Source organism: Choloepus didactylus, chromosome 5 (genome assembly GCF_015220235.1).
Source record: "Choloepus didactylus isolate mChoDid1 chromosome 5, mChoDid1.pri, whole genome shotgun sequence".
NCBI classification, from domain to species: Eukaryota; Metazoa; Chordata; class Mammalia; order Pilosa; family Megalonychidae; genus Choloepus; species Choloepus didactylus.
Window position 1 is genome coordinate 90418015 of NC_051311.1, and position 19747 is coordinate 90437761.

The 19747-nt window shown below is 41.6% G+C and overlaps 1 protein-coding gene across 2 annotated transcripts in view; it reads right to left on the reverse strand.

The window, feature by feature from the left end:
* The window catches only part of LHFPL3 (LHFPL tetraspan subfamily member 3), a 580909-nt gene that overhangs the window by 31706 nt on the left and 529456 nt on the right, over positions 1 to 19747 (reverse strand). The window contains exon 3 of one of the 2 annotated variants that reach the window (XM_037836463.1): positions 19634 to 19681. The exons of the other annotated variant lie outside the window; for it this stretch is intronic. Coding sequence (XP_037692391.1) covers positions 19665 to 19681 — 17 coding nt within the window. The 3' untranslated portion in view covers positions 19634 to 19664. The remainder of the gene's footprint in view (positions 1 to 19633; positions 19682 to 19747) is intronic. 2 annotated transcript variants of the gene reach the window in all.

Here is a 19747-nt window from a genome sequence, read left to right on the forward strand (position 1 = left end):
AGGCATTCAAATTGGAAAGGAAGAAGTAGAACTTTCACTATTTGAAGATGACATGATCCTATATTTAGAAAATACTGAAAAAACCATGACAAAGGTATTTGAGCTAATAAATGAGTTTGGCAAAGTGGCAGGATACAAGACCAACATGCAAAAATCAATGGTGTTTCTACAAAGTAGTAATGTGCTATCTGAGGAGGTAATCGAGAAAAAAAATTCCATTTACAATAGCAACTAAAAGAATCAAATATCTAGGAATAAACATAACCAATGATGTAAAGGACTTCTACACAGAAAACTACAAAACAGTGCTAAAAGAAATCAAATTGTGATACAGCCAATCTCCACCAGTCCTGTATACTGTTCGAAGTAATTTTTTTTCTATGAACACTCCCTTTTTAGTAAATAGAATGCTTAAAATCAGAATGGATGGAACTTAAAACTACTTTGTTGAAACATCGACCTCTGGGCAGAAAGAAAAAAAAAAAGGACATGTAAAATTTTGTTGTTTCTGGTCTGTATATGAAAAATAGGTCATCAAATGGGAAAAAAAAAACAAAACAAACTTTGACTAACCAGTGTTAAACAACAACAAAAAATAGGTTTACTGAATATTTAACCCATACTCTTAATATAAATCTCATCTTTCATTTTAAAGGTTTCCATAGAATTTAGTTATTTTATCTTTCAGCCATATGCTAGTTTATTTTTTCTCTTGCCAACATGCGTAAAAAGGGAAACACATTACAAGTGCAAATAATGTGGTATTCTTTTGTAACTCAAGTCCTGAAATGTTCTGTAGTGTTAAGTAAAGTCACCTCTTGTTGGATACAAAATAAACTTTTGAAAGAAAAAAAAAAGGACTCTGTCAAAAAGGTGAGAAGGCAACTGACCCAATGGGAGAAAATATTTGGAAACCACGTATCTGTTAAGGGTTTGATACCTAGAATTTATAAAGAAATCCTACAGCTCCACAATAAAAAGAGAAACAACCCAATTAAAAAATGGGCAAAAGACATTAATCTGAATGCCTTTTCTTTCTTTTTCTTGCCTAATTGCTCCATCTAGATCTTCTAGCACAATGTTGAATAACAGTGGTGACAGGGGCATCCTTGTCTTGTTCCCAATCTCAACAGGAAAGCTTTCAGTCTTTCACCATTGATTAAGATGTTAGCTGTGGGTTTTTATTTATTTCCTCCAAAAGAGGAAATATAGATGGCTAAAAGGCACATGAAAAAAGATGCTCAGCTTCACTAGCTATTAGGGAAATGCAAATCAAAACCACAATGGGATATCATCTCACACCTACTAGAATGGCTGCTATTAAACGAACAGGAAACTACAAGTGTTGGAGAGGATGTGGAGAAATAGGAACACTCTTTCACTGCTGGTGGGAATGTAAAATGGTACAGCTGCTTGGAGGATGATTTGGCGGCTCCTCAGGAAGCTAAGTATAGGTTGTCTTATGACCTGGCAATCTCACCACTCAGGATATACCCAGAAGATCTGAAAGCAGACACAAGAAAAGACATTTGCACACCGATGATCACAGCAGCATTATTCACTATTGCCAAAAGATGGAAGCAACCCAGGTGTCCATCAACTGATAAATGGGTAAGCAAATATACATAGGATGGAATATTATATTATGCAGCTGTAAGAAGAAATGAAGTCGTCGTGCACGTGAGTACATGGATGAACTTTGAGGACATCATGTTGAGTGAAATAAGTCAGACATAAAAGGACAAGTTTGTATGATCTCACTAATATGAGCTAACTATAACTATCAAACTCATGGTGTTCGTATCTAGAACACAGGTCACCAAAAGTTAGAATGAGGGCAGAGAACAGGCACCTGATGCTTAATTTCTGCCGAATATGTAATAAGGTTGATTGTAAATGTTTGGAAATGGATAGAGGGTGTGTCAGTTTGAATGTATTATGTCCCACAAAACGACATTATCTTTGATGCAATCTTGTGTGGGCAGATGTATTAGTATTCATTAGATTGTAATTCTTTGAGTGTTTCCATGGAGATGTGACCCACCCTACTATAGGTGATAACTCTGATTAGATAATTTTCTTGGAGGTGTGGCCCTGCTCATTCAGCATGGGCCTTGATTAGTTTACTAAAGCACTATATAAGCTCAGACAGAAGGAGCAAGCTTGTCACAGCCAAGAGGGACACTTTGAAGAAAGCACAGGAGCTGAGAGAGGAGCTGCAGCTTACAGAGACATTTTGGTGAATGGCCTTTGAAAGCAGACTTTTGCTCCGGAGAAGCTAAGAGAGGACAAATGCCCCAAGAGCAACTAAGAGTGACATTTTTGAGGAGCTGCTGCCTAGAGAGGAATGTCCTAGGAGAAAGCCATTCTGAAACCAGAACTCCAGAGCAGATGCCAGCCACATGCCTTCCCAGCTAATAGAGGTTTTCCGGATGCCACTGGCCATCCTCCAGTGAAGGTACTTATTCTGGTTTGCTAATGCTGCTGTTATGCAAAATACCAGAAATGGATTGGCTTTAATAAAGGGGGTTTATTTGGTTACACAGTTACAGTCTTAAGGCCATAAAGTATCCAAGATAACACATCAACAATTGGGTACCTTCACTGGAGGATGGCCAATGGCATTGGGAAAACCTCTGTTAGCTGGGAAGGCACGTGGCTGGCATTTGCTCCAGAGTTCTGGTTTTCAAAATGGCTTTCTCCCAGGACATTCCTCTCTAGGCTTCAGCTTCTCTCCAAAATGTCACTCTCAGTTGCTCTTGGGGCTTTTGTCCTCTCTTAGCTGCAGCTGCTCTTCAGAATGTCACTCTCAGTTGCTCTTGGAGCGTTTGTCCTCTCTTAGCTTCTGCAGAGCACAAGTCTGCTTTCAACAGCCATCCTCAAGCTGTCTCTCATCTGCAGCTCCTCTTTCAGCTCCTGTGCATTCTTCAAAGTGTCCCTTTTGGCTGAAGCAAGCTTGCTCCTTATGTCTGAGCTTATATGATGCTCTAGTAAACTAATCAAGGCCCATGCCAAATGGGCGGGGCCACACCTCCATGGAAACAATCAATCAAAGAATTACAATCTATCAACAATAATATGTCTGTCCACACAAGATTGCATCAAAGATAATGGCGTTTTGGGGGACATAATACATTCAAACTGGCACAGTACCCGAATGTTGACGCCTTATCTTGGACACTTTATGGCCTTAAGACTGTAACTGTATGACCAAATAAGCCCCCTTTATAAAAGCCAATCCATTTCTGGTGTTTTGCAAAAAGGCAGCGTTAACAAACCGGAACAGAGGGGATGGTAGCACATTATATATAGTGAGTGTAATTCACAGCAATGATATGTGGGTGTGGTTGTGGTTGAAAGGGAAATTTTAGGGTCGAGTATGTCACTAGAAGAAAAGCCAGAGGATGAACCATGGGGCTGTATAACATAGTGAACCCTATTGAGGGTGAAATGGTTCTAGAATTGATTGTGGTGATGAATGCATAACTCTGAATTTTCTAGAAGACACTGATTGTCTACTTAAGATGGATTGTATGATATGTGAACTTATCTCAATAAAACTGCTTAAAAAATAAAAGGCTGCCTGACAAAAATGCTATTTAGGGAAGATTGTCTAAAAGAGAAGAACTTTGTTTTCTCTCTAGGTTTCTAGAGTCCAGCTCACCATATTAGAATATCAGGAAGCTTTATGTGTGGACCATTAGCTTAGCTTTTCCCAGGATCACCTTCTGAGATAATACTTTATTTAATGTTATGCCCTGATTTCAAGAAATAGTCATGGAAAAACATTTCTTTCTATTAGTTTTAAAACTGTTATGAAGGACACTGTTCATTTTGCTACTCAGTGTCTTACATAAAAGGAAGGTTCCTACTGAATTATATATTTGAATGTGGTTAAAAGGGGAAATTTTAGGCTGTACATATGTTACTAGAATAAAAATTAAAACTATTATGTTCTTTCTGATAATGAGAATTGTGTAACTTACTGATGTCAAGAAACTCAGAATCAAATTTGATGCTCAGCCACAGCAACCAGAGTAACCTTTGTGATCAACATATTTTTTCTCCTTTGTCTCACACAAACACAATCTATTACAACTAATATAAACTAAAAATATCTGCTTTATATCATATTGAAATAAAGCCTTTATCAACACTGAGATGGAGAATTCACTGTTCTATCCCATTAGTTTCCACTGAGTCATTTAAAAATTTCTAATTACTACTAAGAAATACATATAACATGTTTATTCAGTTCTGTTTTTTCTTTCTGAATTGCTCTTTTATTTTTTTCCACTATAAATGCACTTAATTGCATTTGACAGTGGAAAACATAAGCTTGTCAGGGAAAATCTGAGATGGCACTGCCTCTGGTAGTAGTATTGATAAAAACATATTCCAGAAAAAAATTCAAAATGAAGAAGGTTATGTTTTCCCATCTACTTCAGGCTGGATTCTCAGTACACCTTATGTGCCTCTGTCAAACCTGGAGACAGAAGATATAAAGTTTAACTATATGATTTAATTTTCCTAGTTCTTAGCAACAGCAAGGAGAGATGTTCACTGGTAGAGCTTGGAATTTCTTATATAAATAATATACTTTCTAGGGGATAAAATACACATCTCAGTGGTTCTAATCCATTACATACAACTTCCTTTTAAGGTAATTAGAATGGGTCCTTACTGCTCCCTCTTGGAGTAGGCAATCTGCAAAACCTTGATGCCTTTGGGAAGAGATGGTGGGAAGATGGAGGTGGTATGGCAGGGATGGGCGTTTACCCTTCAGATCCATTCCCAGGGTTGCCTTTGGGGGACCGTCTGGGAAACCTCAGTGCCTTTTCACCTCTTATATACACAGTGAACCCCCAAGATGTTAAGAGTTTCCTTTATTGGTGGTAAAATGCTGGATGAGACTTGGATAACAGAGACATAACAAGTCGTCAGTTGGTACTCAGAACTGTAACAAATACATTGCTGTGACTAACCACACCAAGCAGAATCCACTATTAAACAACAGATTATTCAATTATCTGCCCTCCCTCTATTAGATAAGAGCCCTAGGTGCCTTGAAGTCCCTAGGTTGGTCATAAGGTTTCCGCTTTGTGAATTCCCTATTTGTTTTTGTACTAAATTTTTTAGGAATTTCAGAACATAAAGTCTGAATACAATTCTTAGTTGATTAAATGTTTTGAAAATATCCTCTTCAAGACGATGGACTATCTTTTAAATTGGTTTATGGTGTCATTGGTTATATAAATATTTAAAATTTTAATGTGCTTGAATTTAGTATGCCTTTCCTTTACAATTTATGTTTTGTGTTAAGAAACACATTCACACACACAGTATATATATGTTCATATATTGGACAAACAATAGTCTATATTTTCTTCTAGAAGATTTAAAAAATTTGCTTTTTATACGGATCTTTAATTCATATAGAATTTATTTCATGTGTGGTATGAAGTAGGCACATAATTTACTGTTTCTTCCTCCATTTTGATAGCCATTGTTCAATATCTTAATTAAAAAGTTCACCCTTTTTACATGGATTTGTAGTCTTGTGTCATATACCAGGTTTTCCTAAAGGTCTTTTTTTGGGTCCTAATCTATCAGTCTATTTGTCTATCCAAATGCAAAAAAGTTTTTTGATCCTTCATTCTTTATTAATTTTAGGATCAGCCTGTCAAATTCTGAGAAAACCATGTAGAATTATGATTGGAATAAAACTGTATCTATAGATTCACAATTTAGGGAGATTGTCATATTTAAGATTTCGAATATTTCCATTCATGAACATTTACTTAAATTTTCTTTTACATCCTTCAATAAGGTTTTGTAATTTTTTCTAAAAATCTATAGTATATTAGCTACTTTGTAGTTTTTGTTGCTACTGTGAAGAGTGTCTTTAAAACAGCTACATTTTGATTGGTTGTTGTTAGTGTACAGGCACAATGTTGATATTTGCATATTGATTTTGTGTTCAAGAAATATTGCCAAACCATCTTATGAATTGTAATAGTTTGCTGGTAAGTTTTCTTGAATTTTTTATAAAGACAATCATAACTTCCATAAGTGATGAAAGTTTGTTTCTTCTTTTTAAATCCTTAAATCTCTTATTTATTTTCTTGTCTTATTTCTCTAGGACCTCCAGCATAATGGTTAATGACAGTGGCAGTGGAGGAAACCTTCTCTTGTTCCCGACTTTAAAGGGAATTCTTCTAATGCATCACCATTAAGAATATTTGCCATAATTTTTTTAGTGGATACCCTTTATTGGGTAGAAGAAGTTCTACTTTTTTCCCCTTAAAACATTGAATGCTTTTTTCTGTGGCTCTAAGAATGAACACCAGCTTTTTATCTTTAATTGTTACGGATCTATGTGTGTACACATAACCACAGGATCTCACTTGTGGAAGAAATTTGCAGAGAGGAAGCTGGAATTTCTGTCTCCATGTCCATTGAACATGGATGCCTCCCCTGGTCACCTACTACCTTCCAAAGAAGTCCTTTCCATCCCCCATAGCTCAGAAAGTTGGAGAGCTCCTCAATGACCTGTGCTGGTTCTGTATCCTGTAGTGACTCCTACTGGTGCTGGTTTATCGTGTAGAGGGGTCACAGAGTTTGTCTAATTTCTTCTGGATCGCCTTTAGGACATGATCATAGGACCTGTTTTAGGTACTTTTATGGTCCCAGTTGTTCACCTCTGAATGCACAGCAAGTTTTAAATTGCTTTTCCTTGAATGTGGTGTGTAGAGCTTAAATCAGCACTGTAGGCCTGAATCAAATATTGTTAAATTGAGGAGGATACTCCTGCCTTGCTGTAGATATTTTATCTTTTATGACCTAAGATTTCATTAACTTTTCACAATGTTTGTGCCCAGTGACCTTTCCATTTAACAAAAACACTTGTTAACAAAAACACTCTCGACTCATGATTTTCTTTTTAAACCAAGTTCAAGTCCTTACATTGACCTCTGTCATATTTCACCCTGTTAAGAGTCAGCCTGCCAAGATCTTCTGGCAGGCTGACTTCCATATTTTGTTATTCAGCTACGCAATATCGCACCCAACTTTGCGTTCTTCACAAATTTGATAAGTTCCTATCTCTACCTGAGTCACTGCTGAGAATGTCAAACACGACAGGGCTGAGGATAAAGCCTGGAGGCATGCCAATTTGAGGTGCTAGCAGGACTGCCTGGTCATGTCTATCATGCAGAAAGAAAATTGGAAATGGAAAATATAGACTGGAGGTTTAGATTTGCAAGGCAGTCCCATGAGAAGTAAAGCAATGGAAATGAGTATGACAGAGAAGAGAGATAATAGAGGGGCAGAAGAGCAGAACACACAGGCTAGAAACTTGGAAGGTGAAGAGGAGCTAGAGGAGACAGAGAAGAGATAGTCAAAGATCTAGAAGAGGAACCAGGAGAGATCAAGTTCATGGTAGGCAGGAGAGAACCCAGTTCTAAGAAGAGGGGTCAATAGTGTAAGGTAGCAGAGAGGTCTAAGAAAAGGCCATATGTATGTGTGTGTCTGGTAGAGAGTGGTGGTGACAGAAGTATTCGAAGCAAGATTAAATCTCGGTCCAGCTCTAAATGAGAGTATTGGTAATGCTTTATTTCTAAAGCCAAGTGATAAGTCATATGTGTTCATCACATTATTATTTATACTTTTTTGCAAGTGGGAAATAGTTATCACAATTTTTTTTTTTAGAAACAGGGTAACTAGTGTGGAGGTAGAAGTGTGAACAATAGATCATTTTTAAAAACAAAGTGTTGGTAGTGCAAAGGAGAGAGAAAGGGTAAAAGCTTAAGGTGTGGAGGATCGGGGAGGGTAGCGGTCCCAGGTATATTTGTAGGATGAGGGGAAGATGCCAACGGGGAGGAAGAACTTTGATATGGGGAAAAAGGGAGTAACCTCTGGAGAGGTGACAGGGAAGAAGATCAAGAATTTAGGAGGAAGGGAAGGCCCTGGGACTGAAAAAGGATAGAGGTAGAGATGTGGGGATAAAAGAGTGAAAATAAAGAAAAGATTTGAGGTGGAAAAGAAGGAATTTGGAGAAGTTGTCACTGGATGAGCCTCATCTCAGCTGAGGGGCTGGTGGAGTCCTCGGGGTGAAGGCGTGTTGCAGGCTTGAGCAGAGGGAAGGTTTGGAGCCATCCCTGCGGGGATGTGAGAAGGGCCACCAAGGACTGATTGAAGGATGCACCAGGATGCAGGAGCACCAGCTGAAGTGACAGGTATGAAGGTATAGTAGAGGCATCACTGTGTCTGGGGACTTTCTCCAGTTATGCTCAGCATCCTAGGAATAGAGACGGAGGAAGCAGATGGGGTGCTGGTGGTGCGTCAGGACTGAGGGTTCTCAAGGAAAGGGAAGCAGTTTGGGGTTCTGATAAAGTCCAAGCAGGGCAAAGAAAGACACTCTCACTATCTTTATCCTTGGTGAAGTCTTTGGGGTAGCTCTTGCCTTGGGGACCAAAGAGTGAGGGGTGGGGAGGCCTGCGTGTTATAATTTGCTGTAAGATTGGAGCCTGCCCCAGGCCCCATGGCCTGTAACTGAGCCCTTACCACTGCTTTGCCCCCAGAAAGCCCCCATTCATTGTGGGACACCTGCAAGATAAAGGGGGTGTAGGAAAATTTTCACAGATTGATTTGTTTGGGGTAAAAGAAATCTGCAATGCTAGCTGTCAGGGTAAGTCTAAAAGATCTTCAAGATATTTTTACAGTTTTCATATTGACAGTGTGATATTCTGGTTTGTATTCAGTCTTCCTAGCAGGAAGTAGCCTGGGACACAGCTAGAATTTGCCAGTTTATTTAACTTGACTTTAACTGCCACAGAAGCTGCTATGTAGTAATGATTCCAAACCACATGCCCCATTTCTCTCCTGCAGAACCTTCAGCTAGAAACCTCCCTGCTGCTCTTGTGTAGGGTTTTTCTTTTTATTTATTAAGGATTATACTGAAGGGGCCAGTTTCGGGAGCTCAGTAAATTTTACCAGCGTCAGGGAAGAAGGAAAAAAGACTGACGTTAACACACTGAAAGGTGTTAAAAAATTATAATTCTCCAGAGTGGATGACAAAGAGGTTGCGGTTCCAAATTTACTGCCCCCAGGAGTGGTTTTGCTTGAGTAGGAACAGCCAAACTGGCAAGAGTTATTCCGACATCACGTAATACAAGGGAGTTGGAAAATACTTCTCCTGGGAGAGTTTTAGAAAGGCAGGCCAGGCAGCCAAATGGCCTCATGTCTGATCAAGGAAGTTGGGAATTGTGAGTTCTAACTCTGGTCATCTCCCCTGAATGTCTTAGTGACTGGAACTCCTTGTACAGTTTTTGCCCTTGTTATCCCAGAGCTGGTACAAGCGCGACATATATTATGTGTTTCATGGATTTAGTAAAGAATGAACCGCCATTGGAATACAAAGTAGGTGACCACATGATATTATAAAGTATTCACATTTGATAACCTCACTTCCTGGTTCTGCCTTATTAGGGAAAGGAAAACTTTTCCTAATCATGGTGAATGAGAGTCTGGGTTCTGGAAGCAGACTGCTGGGGATGAATCTCTGCTCCACTGTTCAGTAGTCCTCCTCCGAGTTATGGTGTCCTTATCTGTAAAAATGGGAACAATATACCTGTACCTACTTCATAGGCTAGTATAAGGGTGAAATGAGGTAATATAGGCATACAGCAAAATCTCCACAAACAGCTGTTATTAAGACCTTTTTGTAAATCCTCCTAAAGATTCACTTCTTGTAGCTAAGGGTTTTCCTAAGTAAACCAAATGCATAGGGTATCACTGCTCATCAAGAAGTTCCGAGGATCAATCAGTTTACAGAACCCAGCATCGTGCTGTGCCCAGGTCACAGTGCACACACTATATATGCTTACTGAAAGAATGAATGTGGAAAGAAATTTACTCTCAGCTTCGGATTATTGCAAAACACTCAGATTAGTCTTAATAAGCAAGTAATTTAAAGATTCACACCTGTGCAATGGAATTTTTGGATCCTTAGGTTTAGAAAATACAATCATTCAGCAACATTAATGAAAATTTTAGAGGTCAGTGGTTCTCAAATTTTACTACGTGAGTCTCCTGGTTAATTCAAAGATTCAGAATCAGAAGAGCTAGGCAGAGTCCAGGAGTCAGCATTTTAAATCAAATTCCCACAACACTTTTGGGCAGCCTAAAGGCCTCCTTTGAGAAGCTCTAGGGGTTACCTAAAAACGTGACGAGTGCTCATTTAACTGCAAGAGTCTTATTGTGCTTTTCTTTTTAGGTTTCCTTCTCTTTTTCTCCTGTGGGTAAAAGAATAATAGGATTGAAATGAACTTCAGTCATAGATTGGGCTGGGAGAATCTGTACCCGGGAAAGTTGCACAAGCATGGAACACTTAAAGGATATGCCATGTAGATCTAGAGGGATTGGAACACCCCATATGCCTAAAAAATACCCAGGAGCACTATTCTTTTAGATTATTAAGACAATGGCTTGTCTCACTTGAGGAGGACTGCATTTCTCCTTTAGGTTTAAGGAAGAAATATTCTGCATCACCATTATAAATGATTCAAAATCCAAGAAAGCTTAATGCGAACCATAAAAATGTGATCACATTTGCACTCCAAGTCCAAGAAGAATGTATGCAGATCAGCTTTAAAAGTGTATTTCGATAAATACCTGAAACTACCAAACTCCAACCCAGCAGTCTGGACTCCTGAAGATGATTATATACTAATGTAGACTATAAGGGGTGACAGTGTGATTGTGAAGACCTTGTGGATCACACCCCCTTTATCTAGTGTATGGATGAGTAGAAAAATGGGGATAAAAGCTAAAGGACAAATGGGGTGGGATGGGGGGATGGTTTGGGTGTTCTTTTTTCACTTTTATTTTTTATTCTTGTTCTGATTCTTTCTGATGTAAGGAAAATGTTCAGAGATAGATTGTGGTGATGAATGCATAACTATGTTATCATACTGTGGACAGTTGATTGTATACCATGGATGATTGTATGGTGTGTGAATGTATTTCAATAAAACTGAATTAAAAAAAAAAAAAAGTATATTTCAAGGAAATAAGTGGTAGGCCCACCAGTCCACAGGTGAGAGGTTTCTATGGCGGAGTTTTCTAGGAACTTAAATTCTCCCAGAGTCTGGACTATGTACCTCTAGCCTCCAGCTGAGGTCCTCGTGACTCCGTACTGCCCGATGTTACCAACCCCACTAATCTGTTGTTGTAAATGTCATCTTGAAAGGGTCTTAAGAAGCAATTATTCATCGGCACCAATTTAACAGACTGTTGATGCCAGGGATGATTTTTTTCAATTTGCAAAGCTGGGATAAGCTGATCAAGGAGAATGGTACGATTGCACAGGAAATACATTAAGCTTCCCACGCCTGTCTAAAGAGCTTACTGAGGTTCACAGTTGCTCAGAGAAACGTGTGTTCAGGTGGATACATTCCTACTCAATAAAGAGTAATTATGAAGAATTTGTAAACCAAAGTGAAACCACAGTGGGCCTCAGCTTAGATAAAATTTTCCTGACCTGAAAGGAAGGGCCAAGTTGCTATATTTTCTCTTTTTAAATCTCATTTAAAATGTAGCCCTACAAATTTTACTTAGACAAATGGTGCTAAGGACATGGTATTTTCTGCATTTAATTTTGCTTTATTCTCTTTGTCCATACTAAAGCTATGAGAAACTACAAGCTTATTAATTTTCTTTTGAGGCGGCAGACTTCAGACAGGAGGATGATAGATGACCTAAATCATTTATGATATGCTGGAAATATAGTCAATCTGTGATGAGTGTAAGAAGCTATGTTCTTGAAGGGGATGCTCATAATGAATGAATTGACCTCACCAAGGGGCTCACACTGCCCTCTGTGTATACAGGGTTATCTAAAGATGTGATGGGCGCTCGTCAAAGTGCAAGAATCTCTAGGTTCTTTTACTTTTAGTTTCCTTCTTTTTTTCTCCTGTGGGTGAAATTTTCCTCAGTCACAGATCAGGAACTTTTTTCCCCAAAGGATTAGAATTTCACCTCTAACATTGTATAAGGACGAATGGGAACATCTTCCAATTTGGAAGACTGAGGGGGTGAGCAGGACCAGCTACATAATTTGTGGGCCCCAGCGCAAAATGAAAATGTGGGGCCTCCTGTTCAAAAAACAGGAAAAAATGCTGTCAAAGGCACTAAAATAAAAAGCTTTTTCCTTTCTTCTCCGGTCTCTCTCTTGACTCGTCATATTGTTTCTTATTTTCCTTTAATGTCATTCTAAGTAAATAAAAATTAAAAATTGAAATTATTAGCATGATTTCACCATTCATCTTTATATTGTGCAATGCCAATTTAAAATGCAAATGTCAGAGCTTTTCAACTTATTTGCGGAATCACCAAAATCACACAGTTCGTATTTCATCCCTAGGACAAACACAGGACAGGCTCAGGAGGATTGGATGGAGGAAGAGGGGGTCTCCCCAGGCCCGGAGCTGGGTGCTCTCCCTCTGGTAAGGGATACTCAAGGACCCCCCACAGGTGCCCAGGAGCCCCCACTCTGTGTGCTCACTTAGGACCAATGGCTGCTCGGACTTCCCCTCTCACCAGCCACTGGACCAATGTCCCAGCTGGAAGCAGGCCCTGGGAAGTTTCCCCTCCCACCATCTATAACCCCAACCCATCGTGGACAGGTTTGCAACCTCTGGAGCAGGTAACTAGATTGGAGGTGGCCGACACCCTGGCCCCTCATCAAGTTGGAGCCTCCTGCTATGCCCTCCCCTGAGACGCTGCAGGACGAGTGCCCCCCAACCACGACCCTTGCCACCCTTGCCCAGGCCCTTGCTCCCAGGCAGGGACAGTAAGTGGGAGACCAGGTAGCGTGCATGGTACCAGGGGCCTGGTGTGGGCTGAACCTATTCCAGGGAGGCAGAGATGGAGGTGTGGAGAGGTGAGAAGCAGGACATAACAAGCAGAGTCTCCAAGCCCCAAGGAGCATGCCTCATTGTCCAATCAGACATCATTTAAAAAACACAAATTCAACAATCAAATTATTAACAATTTCAAGACAGGGTCTGCAGAGCATTAAGTCCTGGGCCTGGGGCCCTTTTGTACAAGGGACCCTGAGCAACTGCACTGGTCACAACCCCTGAAGCTGGCCCTGGGTACAGGAACAAAGGACAAGTAAGCCAGAGAAAGGTCAGTGCTTCCCAGCATGGCCAGCCTTGCCCATTCCCAACTCTCAAAGAGGGTCCTTCCTCATCCAGGAACATCTCGGTGTGAATAGCAGATTTGCCTGCTGGACAAAAGCCTTCTCTTCTCTTTACGATTGCCCTATTTTCAGCATCGTCCTTTCTTCCATTGCTGCCTCACGATTTCAGGCGTAGCTGCTGAGGGCAGAAGGCTGAGCTTGGACTGGACAAGCTTGAGTTTAAAATTTGACGTCATTTGTGGCCTCCTTTGGATTTCCCTTCACTGCGCTTCCCTTTCTTGCATCCTTTCTCTCTCCCTCTATCAGGGCGAGGGGAGATCTGGTTGCTAATTATATTTTACAGTTAATTAAGGTGACATTCCTTGCCTGGCAGGGTGTGTGTGGCTTCAGCAGTTAATGTTTGAGAGGCTCTTTGAGCTCCTTGGGAGCTCTGCTTTCCAGGATTCTAGGGAGGCCCAACAAGGTGAGCAGGCTGCCAGCTGAGGGGCTGTGTGCACACCGGGGACAACAGTCACCACTGCTGCTCTGCTGGTCCTGGCACGGGGCCACGCTCCACAAAGGCATGTGGCACTGAGCCCACTTCCCCTGGAGCTCAGGTGAAGGCAGCAGTGAACAGAGTGCTGGATGAGAAATCGCCAGGCCCTGGAGTCCCTGAGGGTGAATTTTTACTTGTTGATCAAGGACATCAAAGTACCTGGTTTCCTCTAGAAAATTCTAAAAAGAGGAGGGAGGGAGACGGGGAAAGCCAGAGGAGCTAAAAGCAGCACGGAAAAGATGAGGTAAGGAAGATAGAAAAATGAATAAGGTGAAGAAGATAGAAGGAAAGAAGGAAGGAAGGAGGGAAAGGAGGAAAGAAAGAAGGAAGGAAGGAAGGAAGGGAGGAGGATTGTCTTTTCTTTTCTTTCTCTTTTGCCAGCTCTACCCACATTACTTTAAAAGGTCAGAGCTTTGAACCTGATAAAGCTACTGCCTCCAAGCAGCCAACATCTTTGCAGTGCCAGTGCCTAGGGAATGTCTGGGAATCCTCCATCTTTGGTCAGCTCCAAATCTCTTGCTCTGCTCCTGTCAGACTCTTGTAAATGTGACACTGCACACTAGTCTTCTTGTAGCACATCCCAATGAATTAGCACTCTGTAAAGGTGAATTAGCACCCCATAAAGGTGTGGGTACTTTGAAGAGCAATGTAGGGGGCATTAGATGGGGGAAGACTACAGGAAAGAATTAAATGGGACAGAAGAACACAACAGCAAATCTCTTCTGGGACCTTCTAGTAGACTCAGAGTTGGGGTGAGGAGAGCTGGGACTTTTCATTTGTAAGAATTGTCACAAATATGAGTTCAATTTTTCCAGGGTGATCAATACAGTGGCCATATAAGCCAAGTGTACTCAGAGTCTCAAGACTGAAAACCTTTTTATTTTTCCTAGCAGTATTGTAATCAACTACCCTCATGGGTTCTGTTGGGAAAACACTACTAAATCTCTAACTGTTTGAGAAAGGAGAGAAAAGGGCAACTTGCTATCCGATGGACTCAAAGCTGAATGAAGTGGCTTCTCGGCTGAGCCTGGCACACTGCCCCAGAGACTCAGACTCACAAGAAAACATCACCACGTTTAGAAAACAGCTGGCCACTGTTTTCTCAGTAATTCATTTCTCCTTGTAGAGAAAGGTTTCATATTTGGAACATGAGATGGCCTCCACTGCGAATTCCCTCACAGCAGCAGCAAAATCTAATTTGTCAATGGAAAAATGGGACCCCCTCCAATGACCTGGAGGACTCTGATATACTTACTCCAATTTCATTTACAACCAGTGAGATATGAGAAAAATATTTCTCTAATTCATCTATGCTAGAGAAGATGACCCTGCTCTTTCTAGAGCAGAATTTCTGTCTTAGTTTCCCGGTGGATGCTGTAACAAGGTACTACAAACTGGATGGCTTAAAACAACAGAAATTTATTGTCTCACAGTTCTGGAGGACAGAGGCCTGAAATCTAGGGGTCAACAGAGCCATCCGAAACTCACAGGGGAGAATCTTTCCTTGCCTCTTCCAGCTTCCGGTGTTTGCCAGAGTCCTTTGTGTTCCCTGGATTGTAGATTCCCCACTCTAAGCTCTGCTCTCTCTGTCTACACATGGCCTTGTCTCTGTCTGTCTCTGTTTCTTCTCCTCTTTTAAAATGACACCCACGATAGCGGATTAAGGTGCACCGTAATCACATCTTCAAAGACCCTATTTCCAAATAGCGTCACATTTATAGGAGCAGGGGTTGGGACTTGAATATATCTTTTTCTTTGGGGTCCGGGGATGCAATTCAATACCTAACATTCTGAACATAGTAGTCAGAATGACATGGAATAATTATTTAAAAAGCATATTTCTGCATCCCTGCTGCAGAGCTACCCAATCTCTGTGGACGAGGTGTCAGAATCCACATTTTAAATAAGCTGGGAATTTGTAACGTTATGTATACTGACATTTGAGAATCATTGTTTAGAGCAGTGGTTCTCAAATTTGAGTATGGCTTGGAGTCACCTGGAGGGCTTGTTAAGACACAGATATCTGGGCTTCACCCCAAAGTTTCTGTTTTGGTATTTCTGGAGTGGGTCTGAGAATCTGCCTTTCTATTATGCTCCCAGGTGCTGCTGCTGCTGGTCTAGGGAACATATTTTGAGAACTTCTGGTTAAGAACAATTAAAAGAAGTTTAGCCTTGGGTCAGTCAGGTGCACCCTTGCTTTCTGCTGTGTTCCAGGGAAGCCTCAGGAACACAGTGTGGGAGGCGGTGGTGGTGGTGGACCTGTTTTCTGCCTCTCCGAGAGGTGACTGTCTGGGAAGCAGTGCAGGACCACCCACCTCCAGAGCCCGGCGGGTCTAAGCAGGGCCCTCGGGAGCAGATCTGCACTTAGGATGTGTCTCTGCCAGATAACTGGGCTCCTCGTGGTGGGCTCTTCAGACTCTCAGGAACAAAATTTGGTTACAAGTAAAAATGGATTCACAGGTCTGCTCAAGGGTGAGCCTGAAGGACTGGCCAGATCTAGAGCTTCCAGTAGATTCCAGAAGAAAGCTGGAATTAACTGATGCTCAAAAGAAGGCAGAGTCCTCACACCACAGCTAACCCAGGAGAAGCCATCTCCAACATGCTGGCTGAGCATATTCACACGACAACAGGCCAATAGGTCCCTTTGCTAATATTTCAGGGGTCTCAGGCCACAAATGCTCCCTTTTCTCCACCAAGAAAGCACTACAGGCCACTGTGGACGAGCTGGGCGGCAGTCCGGGGCAGCCTGCAGCACTGGAGCCTTTGACTCGGGGTCCTCTTCTTCCTCAGACACACACAGTTACCCATGTGGCCACTAGAGGGCTCAGCAGGAAAGTGACTGTCCTAACAAAGGGCCACAAAGGGCTGGAAAGGACCTGGGAGAAACTTGAAAAATCCTCCTGCTGGCTGGCCTGTTGTCCAAGGGGAGAAATAAGATGAGGAAGGAGCCTGCCTGGTGACCTCTGCCTGCTGAGTGTCACCAGCAGAAGGCTAGTTTTAGGGAGTTTCCCAAGAATTCCATTTTCTTCTTCAAACAGCACTATAATTGATGTGGGAGAAGGAACGGCAAAGCCAGGGCAATGACGGTTCCCAAAAAGGGGCTGTAGGCTCCACCATAATTTCCAAAAGCCGCTTCTTCCAAATGATGTGGCTGATTGGCATTTTTGGATCGTAGGTAAAGTGCCGTGCAACGGCAGGTTCAAGGGTCCACTGGAACAAGACTTCTAGCTAGATAGGCTATCTCTAAGCTACTTCTGTGACAAAATTTTGAATACAAATTCTATCCCAGTAATACTTTCTGAGGCCACAGCTCTCTGCAATGCTTTATTTTTGCCAGTAGTGTTAAAATCCAAGAAGTACATGGGAAATTGTCTACCTCTGTGATTTTCCCCACCCTGCCACAGCCTGCCTTGGTCCTCCAACCCAGCTTAGAATTAGCATCAGCTCCAGGGAAGGCTGCTACAGAGATGGCTATTTTGGAAAATGTTGCACTAAAAAAGAAATGTATGTTTTAAGCCAAACTTGATATATGGAAAGCATAACTAGTCAAAATGTAAAATCAAGTGATGATTTTTTGCTTTATAGAAAGATTCATCATAAGGCTTCCATAGATTTGCCATGAAAAAAAAGTTTAGGCACCACACTGAAGCAAAATGTTTATAATAGGGAAAACTGTGTGTGTGTGTGTGTGTGTGTGTGTGTGTGTGTGTATGGGAACTCTGTACTTTCTTGCATGATTTTTTTGTCAACTTACAACTGCTCAATTAAAAAAATTAAAAATAACATTGCTTATTTGGTTAATATCTGTATTTACACAGTTTTGTATAAACAAGGGGTATATTGCAAAATTACACTGGAAGCTAGTATGTTTCAGTATCAACTCTTGCCTCATTGGCTTTCAAATTATGCTCTGTCTCAGACTTCCCAGGCCCTTTTAATTCAGTAAACAATACAACGAAAAGGAGAAAATATAACCTTATTTATTACTGGGTCTCATTAAATTCCAGAGCTCTAACCATTGGTGTCTTGGGGGAAGCAAAGAAGAGATAACCGCCAGAAAATCCCAAACTGCAGAAGTTTGCATATTTGAGATGACCAAACCTGAGTTTGCCACATGCACCTTAATTTGATAGGTCCATGTCAGGGGCAGGTTACTCCCTTCTCATCCACACCTTCTCCTTCCTGCTCTTGTTCTTCTTCAGTTAGTAACCAAGACTCATGGGGTTCTTGTTCCTGAAGTCGGTCCTCATTTGCACAATCTAGCTATAACTTTTTCCACAGTCCTATAGTGGGAAAGGAATACATCTGGGAGGAAACTGCATGGAAAACAGCTTGAGATTAATGAGCAAACTTAGCATCATGTACTTGTAAAAATCAGCTGCTCTCAGACTCATTTTACAGATGAGAAGCCTGAGGTCCAGAGAGGGGCAGTGACTTTTCTAAGCTCACCCAGATATTAGTGGCAGAGCCAGGGTAGGGGCCTAGTGTCCTTCTTGGGATGTCGGCTCTTTCACTTTCATTCATTTCTAAAAATGCTCTCCTGGCTGTGTGCAGGGTTCTCTCCCAGAGAGAAATGAGCTGGGACCCTACACCAATGAGATGCTTTGATGGAAAGAGGGGAATTGAGTTTTAATCCAGGCTCTGCCCCATCTTGGGAAAGTGATCTTTCCTCTTGAGGCCTCAGTCATATTCTGTGAATCAAGGGCTTTGTAGCAAACAATCCCTTTCTAAGTTCCCTCCAGTATTCTGTGAGTGTCTAAATGATGGGTTGGGGTCTCAACCTGCAGAGGATTGGTTAGGAACCAGTCAGATCTCATGAGAACCCCTTCAGTGTTAAATTCTGTCATCTCTGACAGCTAACTTGGAAAATTCCCTCCTAATTCCCATTCAACACACACACTTTAAACTCCAGTGAGATTGAGAACAAGAGGCAGTTCCAAACATGAAATCACAGTCAGGTGGGGAAAAGCTGTTCAGTTAAGATAGGGTCATACTTTAAATATTCCAGGTACATTCTTGGGCAGGCACAAACACCTTCTCCATAACTTACTTGTTTTGTAAATCTAGTTTATCATCTACTGGATTCATTCAAAGTGGAAATAGTTTATGGAGAGTCAAAGAACATCAGAAGGAATAATGTGTGTGTGCATGCGTGCGCGTGTGCAGTTATGGGCCAATCTAGACAATATTTGCCTTAAAAGTCATTATCTTTTTTCCTGTATAATCATGGGCTTGTTCAATATATTCATGTGTGTCCATCATACGTAGACATAAGTACGAGGAGGAAATAAAGAAATGAGAAGGGTACCACGTCTCTCCGCGCTGCTGCGGGCCCTGTCACATGGCACAGTGGTATCTATTTTCACGTGGCATCCACTCCTCCAGACACTCACAGGGCAACGATCCATTTAAGGCTGGCGGAGACCCCAGAAGGAGTGCACCACACAGCCAAGGTGTGCTGGGGTGACCACGGCTTGCATGGAAAAGCCCACACGGCATATCTCCACACTCTGGAGTAGTATGTTGCAGTGAGAATCTGGACTCAAGCCTAGAATTCTAAGAGCTGCCAATCTGAGAGCTCACTGTCAGAGGACAACAACCAGATGCAATTCCGCAGGATTTCCCAGCTCCTTCTGGGGGAGATGCCAGACTCACAGCTACAAGTGCTCTGGCTCCTACCCAGGTGCCGGGGATGGTGGGAGAGGGAAGCACAAATATAAAATCAGAACAAAGACATAATAAGAGCCATTGCTTCCAAGTGACGGCTCATGCGGTCCAAGGGCCAAGCGCCGAAAGCGGGAATCAGAGGAGAACAGCAGAGAGAACATGCGGGAATGCTAGGCAGAAGCGCACAAAACACAGCTTAACCCACAAGGAGCCATGCTCACACTTACATGGTTTGGTCTCACGCTACCTTAGTTTGCTTTAAGCATTTCCATCGTCTGAGAGTTTGGGAGGGAAAAACAGAATGGTTAAAGGTAACTAAATTGAGAGCTTAGGCTTTATTT